General features: G+C 42.4%; 1 protein-coding gene across 3 annotated transcripts in view; it reads right to left on the bottom strand.

The window, feature by feature from the left end:
• Positions 1–4,504: 4,504 nt before the first annotated feature.
• Positions 4,505–9,674, bottom strand: part of spock1 (SPARC (osteonectin), cwcv and kazal like domains proteoglycan 1) — a 98,950-nt gene continuing 93,780 nt past the window's right edge. For all 3 annotated transcript variants that reach the window (XM_035668720.1, XM_035668722.1, XM_035668721.1), the window contains 4 exons: positions 9,323–9,544; positions 8,492–8,554; positions 7,779–7,916; positions 4,505–5,931 (listed from right to left, as the gene is read on the bottom strand). In XM_035668720.1, the coding sequence (XP_035524613.1) occupies positions 5,735–5,931; positions 7,779–7,916; positions 8,492–8,554; positions 9,323–9,544 (620 nt within the window). In that variant the 3' untranslated portion in view covers positions 4,505–5,734. The remainder of the gene's footprint in view (positions 5,932–7,778; positions 7,917–8,491; positions 8,555–9,322; positions 9,545–9,674) is intronic.

Here is a 9,674-nt window from a genome sequence, read left to right as displayed (position 1 = left end):
TAAAATGACATTGTACAATGATGATAGAGACAATGAATAAAATGTTGCTATTAAAGTTTTTCCATCTAGATTGTATGTACACTATTATTCAATAGTTGACAGGAAGGGGAGGGAGAGAAAGAAAAATGGTGAATGAAATGCAAAAAAATTTCACAGCTAGACTCAGACTCATACCAGGGGAACTCCAATTATACGGTCAGTGCCTTAAATCCCTTAAGCCACCAGGGCACCCCTCAGAGCACTATTTTTTATTCAAAACCATATGTAACATGCTGTAGTGCGAACTGGTCTTTTACTCAAAGAGGGACTAGACCACCAGAGGGCACTGGTGTCACACACTGTCTTTAGAAATTCAAGTCACATTTGTGTTCCAGGAAAAATAATGGATTGGTTTCAGGAAGAAACACAGTGGCAACAGCATTAGGGCTCCTGGTGGACAAGGTGAAGTTGGCTTTGAAACATACAGTAGCAACAATCAGATAAAGAAAAGAAATGAAAAGCCAAATAGGTAAATACATTTATTGGTGTGAGAGTAATGTGACACTCCTTTTAATGTGATTTGGTCTCGCCTGACTGCTCACCTGAAAGTTCCAATTTAATTTATCACTGTTGCCAGGAGTGAAGCCACTGGAACCGTTTATGAGTAGTTTCTTGTTTAATTTATTTAGCAGAGGGCTACACCCTGCAATTTAGTGCTAGCAGAGGGACCTCACTGGCAGAGTATTAACGAGAACGGTATAATCTCTCCCTGAATTTGCAAATTTGGAATAGTGTTGTTGGTTACCACATTGAAGTGAATGATCCAAGAAACCTCCACCGGGGGGCATGAGGGGGTCTGATCCATTCAGACGCTCCGCAAGCTGGATGGTGCAGTGGCAGCTAAGCATGAAAGAGAGTATGAGTGGAAGTGGTGGGCTGTGACAGATTAGAGAGAGATGATCCCTGCTTATTACAATGTCTCTGCCAATTACATAGGCAGGCTTTAGACCAGTGATCCTCAAAGCTGGTCCTTGGGCCCTGGAGCACTGCTGGATTTCTATTCTGTCAGGTAGTTAATTGTACTCTCCTGTGGTAGCAGGTCTAACCTTGATCACACAGCTAACTACCTGGAAGAGCCAGCAGCTGTCTGGACCCTGAGGACTTTGGAGAGCCACTTGGACTTTTCACCTGCTAAAGTGGCTATCTTGATACATGGCTCAGGTACAGAGTATGCTAAATGAATATGTGAGCAAACTCCATTTGCAGCCTGGTCTTTTTATTTAAAGGTCCATTGTCTAGCAGGATCTATTGGCAGAAATTAAATATAATATTCATGTTATTAGTGTATAATCACCTGAATATTGGAATTATTGTGTTACCTTCGAATAAGACGTTTTTGTCTACAGACATTTTTATCTATGGTTGTCTTCCATGAAGTCTGCCGTATCAAATTGCCATGTTTCTACAGTAGTCCAGAAGGGACAAACCAAGCACTGGCTCTAGATAGGCTACTAACTAGCTGGTAAACAAAGTAGAGCATTTAGTATCTAAAGAATCAAATATTTGCCTCAAAAAATGGTGGAGTTAATAGGAGAGTGAATATAGGAGATTCGTCAGGTGGATACTCCAAATAAATGGTAATGTTAATGTAAAAAAATCATCCCACCTTAAAACCAGAACCAACCCACTCCTAGACCCTGTGCAGATTGCCTGAAGAGCCAACAGGCCTGTAGATGAAACAGTAAATGTTATGATGAATACCATCATAACCCAGGACCTCACCAACAGGGCACAACAGAGAATGTACTTCCTGTGTTAGCTGAGGAAGTTCAACCTGCCAAAGACGATGATGGTGCTTCTACATCACCATCACTGAGTCCATCCTCACCTCCTCCATCACCATCTGGTACGCTGCTGCCACTGCCAAGGACAAGGGCAGACTGCAGCGTATCATTCGATCCGCTGAGAAGGTGATCGGCTGCAATCTGCCATCCCTCCAGGACCTGTACGCCTCCAGGACCCTAAGGTGTACAGGTAAGATTGTGGCTGACCCCTCCTACCCCAGACACAAACTCTTTGACACACTTCCCTCTGGCAGGAGGCTGCACAGAACCAAAACCTCACGCCACAAGAACAGTTTTTTCCCAGGACCCCCACTGACACTGACTCTTAAACCCACCACGTACCCTGAATCTATTAGTTACATTAATGCACTTTGTTTGGTTTTTATCTTGTTGGTTAATATAATTTTATATCACACTGCTAATTTGCACATTCCCTGAACAGTATTTTGCACATTCCTGCAAACTGTATGGCTCCTTATTAATTTATTTAAATAACTGTTTTATTGTCTGTAAATATTGTCTCTCTTTTTATATTTGTATATATTGTTCTTTCTTTTTATCTATCTATCCATTATCTCTATGTTTATCTTTATTTATTGTAATGCACCAATTTACCAAGGCAAATTCCTTGTATGTGAAAACCTGCACATCTTTTATCTTTTATGCACTTTGTCATGGGCCACACTAATAATTAAGAGCAAACATCTCTCTTTAAAAGGCAAACTTCTCCAAGTCGCACCCTTTTGTCTGAATAAAGACCACCAACTGCGTGAACCCCCACGCTCATAGCCAATCACCAGTCTCCATGGAGACCCCGGGCCGATGGGAGGAGCCTACTGACAGGGAAACCATCTGTGGATAACAAAATAGCAGCCAGAAAAATGAAACAGAGTAACAAAGTGCCCTGAGGATAAAACACAACCACGCATCTCCCTCACTGAGATGAAGATGAAACTCACTCCAGGAGAGTGAGTTGGAGAGTGGAGGGAAATGTGAGAGTGCTGGTGTGTAATAGATGTGCCTTGTGGTGACTGAAGTTAGGAGGAAAAATAAACTGCAATCAAAAATGTGTGTATTTAATATATGCACCTCATTCTCAGTCCCATGATCCCTTACATGAATTATAGGTCTTTCACTGAATTAGCAGAAATATGGGGAAATAAATTATGTGGGAACACAGTCTGTCACGCCTTCTCTAACTGAAGGAAGGGAGGATGACCTAAAGAAGTGGCCTTAGGATAATGTACAGTAGCATATTTAGCTACTTTATTGATTCTGTTGCAAAAGTGAAGCGATGTATTTATGGCTGTATAAAGCCGGACCGTTTTATTAAGAGAGGTGGAACAAAACCTTGTCTTTCTCAAAGCATAAATAGAGCCAAGTCAGTGCCTGAAATTCACTTGTCACCACATAATTTGGCTAATGTTGAGCTAAGTTAGTCTGTTTGTGCTACTGCTATCCAAGGCCACTTCTCAGGTCTCCCTTTCTTTGATAAGGCTTAACAAAAGCCACAGATTAGATCACATTATCCCATTTAGAAAAAATGTTGGGCACTTTTGGAAATGGCTTATTATTTTTTTAAGTTAGATGATTGACGGCAAGCTTATGTCTGTATGTTAAATATGAGGCTACTGGCCAATGGTCAGCACAAAGACTAGAAATGGGAAAACGCTGTCATGGCTAGTGGTGGTTTGCTGGTGGTGGCTTCCCATTTGCTGTACAGATACAAGAGTGGTATCAATATTTTCATCTAACTCCTGATAGGAAACATAATACTGGAAACATATTTTCCAAAATGTGAACCTTTTCTGTTAAGGTGTGTTCCCACGTTGTCTGTTTTCCAAAAAAGAAAGGAAAACAACACCTGTATCATACTGCTAACTCTAGCCGGGGCAGCTTTAGTGAAAGGAATAGCTGGAAGTCAGTCCCATAATTCACACAAGATAAGAAATAAGGTGGATATAAGCTCCAGACTATGCGTGTGATGAAAGAGGAATGAATGGGACATTGTCTCAGTCATTTTTCAGTTTTTTTTTGTTATGACAGAAGAAGAAGCTGTGGTAGCCAGGGTCCCAGAACCGGGTGATTATACACCCTCCACAGCTTCTGGCATAATTTGATGCACATAGTTAAGCCCATTGTCTATTGTATATGACAGTGTGTTATGAACTGCTGAATTTGCTGTTTCAAGCCAGAAGATTCGGTTGTCCTTTTAGCCTCCGATTGTTGGTACAATGTGTTTTCAAAGTGCTGAGCAGACTGTTTCACGCCAGTGGGGTCAGCTGTCCCATTAGCCAGTGATATTACAAAAACACTCATTAAGCTTTTATGTTCTTTTGGGCTCTGTCGGCTTTGTGATTCTCCTCTCTCAGAGGCAAGTGATAAGAGTATTTTCTGCTGCTACCATTTATGTCTGCTTCTAACAGGGGAGGCTGCGTTCTCAAGGTTGGAAAAGGTCAGAATTGATGGAGGGCTTCGATTGTTCTACTGCAGAGAAATCTGAGCTTCAGAAAAAATAAAACCAAAAAGCATGAGAAACTCACATAAATGTGTTTGAGGTTTCACAGTGAGGAAAGAAATGTGGTTTTATTTCATCATGATTTGGTGAATTAAGATGAAATGTGAGGCTTGTGCTGGAAATGGTACATCAGGAGAACAACAGACACATGGACACAGACCTGTAAGGTTCAAAAGACACCCAAAGTGCCACTTTACTTAAATTTTCAAAGTTACAAATAAAAATTCACTTAGTTGACATGGTGAGATTTCAATTTTAAATCACTGAACATATCCAATGTTGGGAGGCATAACAGAGCCTCTTCTCTGCTCGCCCGACTTCATATGTCCTCCCAGCTCAGGAGCAGCTTCTTCCTCTAGTGTCCTTGCACAGTCAAACAGCCTTAGCAGCCCTACTGACCAATTAGTAGGCTGAGACACAACAGATTTGGACTGTAGGCATTGCAGTTCGCTTTTCTACACTGCTATCGCTCTGCAATGCAACTTCCTACCTCCTGAGATTGGGAGAAGAACCAAAAAGACACTAGACAGCATCAACATAGCAACAAAGTATTGTAGCAGCCAAATAGGCATCACTTTCTGTTTGAGATGCATAGAGCTAGACCTGGCCAGGTTAATCTCTCTTTTACAGAAACACGATGAGAAACATGCAACAACAACGACAATACATCATTAATCTCATTGCTTCCTGGGCTTTCTGGGACATTCAAGATCAACGATTAAATAATTTACAATCCTCCATGAAATGAGAGAGAGGGAGCATCTCAGAGCCTGGGAACTTGTTGTGGAAACATCTTTGAACACTGGAAGGAGCCCGACGGTGGAACACAGAACATGAAAAGTAATCGCTGATGGAGGTACAGGGAAGGTTCTCCACAATATGGCCTTCCTGGAGGAAACATATTTACATCCAGTACATCAGCTAATGTATCTGGGCTCACAGACTTACCAGAGGCTCTGACATGGACATACAGAGATAGGCGAGAGGGACAGAATGAGAGAAAGGAGGAGATAGAGGGAGTGATAGAGAAAATAGAGAAGTGAGTCCATGTTAGAAGAGGTTAAAGATCGCAAGTAAGGGGGAAGGCAAAAGCAGAAAGTGGACAGCTTGAGCAGATATCTGACAGGGTCTCGACAGTTGTTGTTGAAATCTAATAGGCTCTCTGTTTTCTGTCTGAGGAAAGAGTGAAACACTTGAAAAGAAAGAGGTCGGATGAGGTTCACTGAAGAGAGAGATATGGATAAGGGACAGAGATTACAAGAGCAAGTTCAGGAGCCAAAAAAATGGACTGCTGCCACGGTTACTGGAGGAGGAGACATTGGAATGGCTTCAGATCTGTGCTGAGTTAACGGAGTTTCCTGGTCGGCTGATGGCAGATTAAAATGGAGTGGAGCTACCAAATGTAGCCGATCTCGTCATCCTTATCGTCTTCCTCGTCCTCATCGTCCTCAATGGCTCCTCTGGGGTGAATCCGGCCCCGTCTCTTCTTCTGCCGGCTCCGTCCGCTCTGTGATGGCTCCTCCTCCTGGTCATCGAGGAGAATGACTGCCCCGCCACTACCAAAATCCCCCGATGTCTCCTGGTCCTCATCTGTAGGGAGACACAGACATACAGATTAGAAGCTGCTGGCGATTGTGTGACATTTCCAGTTCATTTGAAACACGCTAGAGGCATGCACATGCATCCATGATTAGTTAGCTAAAATTTGATGGCAAGATAGTAAGCAGAGGTAAAGTCACTGAAAAACTGCAGTCATGGAGACTATTAGGAAGAGAAGTATGGATCAGGAGTACCCCCCTTTTCACCAAATCAGCTCTGGCTCTTAAATTGGTTCCGTTCAGGATTCAACAACAGTTAAAAATTAATAATCTTATTAGGAATAAACCTGTCTCCTGAACAGGGTCAGCTGACTGTATTTTAAACTCAACAGCTATTGGATACCTGACTTTGATTCAGATTTTTGTGGTTAGTCCAAATTAGCAAATGCTAATTTAGATGTGTTAGCATTTCGAGCCGCCAGCTTGGCTATAGACTCTTAGTCTTGTTAGACGGACATTATTCCTCCATTCAACACAACACAACACAACACAACACAGAGTCAAGGGGTTTCTTAACCATCCAGCTTCAGTGGTGTCTGACTGAGCTCGGTTACATCAAATTACACCTGCAAACATTTTGCCGTTAAATAAATGTTTTTTGGCACTAATGTGTAGCTACAGTGCAAACAGGAGTCATTATCTCAGCTGCTGCCTACAGCATTTTGTGAAATTGGGACCTTGAAATCCTTCTGAGTTTAGTTCAGAACAGCCCATTTACACCTGGGTACTCTAGTTGAATGGCGCTTTCAGTGTTAAAATCCGTTTGGTGTCCTTGTGTTTAGGCTATCGAGCGGAGTGCTGCAGCATTGCTACCTGTTTGTTCTATTCAAGGCCGAATGGGAGAACTCCAGGTTGCTCCAGCCTCAGGCCACTCAGCCAGAGTTAGATGAGCTTGTTAGACCGGAGACAAAGGACTGCTGCTGTTAGCGTGTGCGTGTGTGTGGTGACCAGAGAGACACCTCATCAATATTGGAAGCTGCAATTACTGGCTTTGGACTAGACTGGCATTCGAGTGAGCCGTAATCTGTGACTGCGAGTTGGCTGTTTGATTGGTAATCAGTATGTCTGCCTGGTTTCTTTCTTGCTAATTATTGTTCGTTGTTGCAGTCAAATCCCACGGCCACTGATTTGCGGCAAAGTGCTTCTATTGGCTTTTTGACCATCCCCTTTGAATTTACTACGACACTGACACACCAAAGCATTTAATTATATATCTTCTTTGTCTAAATGCATCTTCTTCGATGCCAACATCAGCCAGCAGTTCAAGAGCTTATGCTTAAGCGTGCAACTCAGTCTCTGCAACAAATTCATGTTTATAACAAATCTTTTGACGCCGCTCTCTGCTGACAAGTGTGATGGATTTTCCTACTTGACTTGCAAGGCACTGGTGTTTTATCATGAGCAGAATATCGGAGGCAGATCAGACATATGACTGATATTAAACCAGCCAGACTGGCTCCAGAGGCATGCCTAATGTTATCTATTTCCTAAATGATCACTGATGCATAGATACTGGTAAAGATAAAGAGAGACACAGAGAGATACTGAGCATAGAAATAAAACAAAGTTGGAATTGTGGTGCTTTCCATGTTTCAGTGGTACTACTACTGGTTATGTTTTAAAGAGAAGATCTACAGTCTCTCTTGTGTGTAGCAGCACCAGATTACAAAAGGAGAGAGAACACAGACATACAGCAGTCCACCTGGATCAAAGCACTAACTCTGAAAGACAGCTAGACAAATGGGAGCCAATAAGAGCAAACACAACAAAACCAAAACCATTGTGTAGCTGTAAGTGAACAAATGGGTGTGCATGTGTTAGTGTGTGTTGTGGTCTTACCGCAGTTGGGGTTGCCTTGTTTTCTGGAGCCAGCAATCTCATTGCCATATTTGTCCACACACCAACACTGGCCGGTGCTGCCGTGACACTGGGTTGATTTGAAGTATCCCTCTTCAGTACAACGAGGAATATAAGAGCCTAAAGATGGAGAGAGGAAGCAGGAGAGGTTAGTGGATGATAGGAAAGACGAGGCAAAAGAACAGCAAGGAAGGAAGGTGTGGGCTAAAGGTCGAGAAAGTAAGAAAATGGAAATATAAAATGGGTGGCAGAATCTGAGCATCAGAGAGCAGCAGAGGTTGGTGTGTCCTGTGTCCGACGTTCTTGTGTATTCACAGAGGGAGATCAACAATCAATTACTGCTGTGAAGGTTGCAGGACAACAACCATACATCCTGCTTAAAGGGAAGCAGTCACTTTCAGAAAAGCGCACAAACAAAAACCCACACACACGCAGAAACACACAACTAGTTCTGTTACCTTCATCTGACCCAGACCAAGCTCATTTTTCATGCTGTTTTGTTGTGAGCTGAAGCACGGAACAATCTGCCCGGTGGGGACAGATGACACGCGTACAAAAATGTCAGGATGTGCTTTATGGTGTGAGTGCTGTATATGTAATGCTACTGATTTGTGTGTTTGTTAGCATTGCAGGTGGCCATGTTGGATCCTCAGACAGAGGTCAGTGACTGATAGCTGTCAATCATCCACACTGACCTATGAGGCTCTTCCTTCGACTCTGGTTCTGGATCCTGCTCTTCTCAGTTTGGCAGGGCAGTCCTACAAGAAGAGAACATACAAAGTAGTTTAACTAATAGAGCTTGTTTTGTCTTTCTACCAACATTAACTGAAACAGCTCTTTCTCTTCTCTGTCACTATAGTTACTTCCCCATCCTCCTGAATAACCTCTGTCCTCACATATGGAGCGACGCCTGCGAGCTAGTTTAGGCAGTCAGTTTCGAGCTGCACTGCTATACACACCTGATATGCCTCGCTCTCCATAATCACAAACCAAGCACACCCTCCCAATCTGGCGGTCTATTTAAGCCCAGCCACCCTGGCATCCACCTGTGGGCCTAGATGTCAAAATCTTAAACTGCTGTAATAAACATTTCAAATGTAAGTTGTCTGACTGAACTACAACTAATTTTCAGTCTGCCTGAATTCATTCTGTATCCTCCTCAATCCATCGTCCAAGTAAGTTAAGCTTGTTTTGGTCCAATCAGTATGAGCTGCACATCTTACTGGTACGGAGACAACTGCTTCCAGTAATTGTAATATCTATTTATAAATATCTATTTATTTTTATCATTTTCATCAATTGCATTTATTTGATATATTTTTTATTAAATAAAAAAAATTGTTTAAATAAAGTTTGATGATTGGTGCTTTTCATGTATCCGTTTCAGTTTCTATTCTCCTCAGCAAAGACTGAATACCTGCTTGAGCTAAACTTTTTATTTTCTAAGTTACACAATTATCATGTGATAATTGACATGCTGTGCAAGTAAGTCACCATATTAACCACAGTTTCTCTCTCCTCCTCACCCTCAGGCTTCTGGAAACAGTAGCACCACTCATTGTTAGAAAGCTTTCCATCTTTGAAGGAGTCACAGGAGTTGAAGAGGGGCTTCATGCACAGCTCATACTTGTCCAGGTAAATGGCGCTCAGCTCTGACTGGTCCAGCAGGAGGTCAAAGTTCATGTCTAGTTTGTTGAACATCCAGCCCAGTGAGTCCTTACAGATGGGCAAGATGCTGGTGTCAAAGTCTAAAGGAGAAAAGACACCAAGAGGAAGAAGTGGTGAAGTGAACATTATTCAAACTGCAGAATATGTCCAGGTCATTTTTGTCTTTTCCAGCAGTCCAACACTGAGATTTGACTGTGTGTGTGTGTGTGT

The sequence above is a fragment of the Morone saxatilis genome, unplaced genomic scaffold (assembly GCF_004916995.1).
Source record: "Morone saxatilis isolate NCDOM2014 unplaced genomic scaffold, NCSU_SB_2.0 Contig22, whole genome shotgun sequence".
Taxonomy (NCBI): Eukaryota; Metazoa; Chordata; class Actinopteri; family Moronidae; genus Morone; species Morone saxatilis.
The sequence above is the reverse complement of the archived record's forward strand: the minus strand, read 5'-3'. Positions and strand labels throughout refer to the sequence as shown.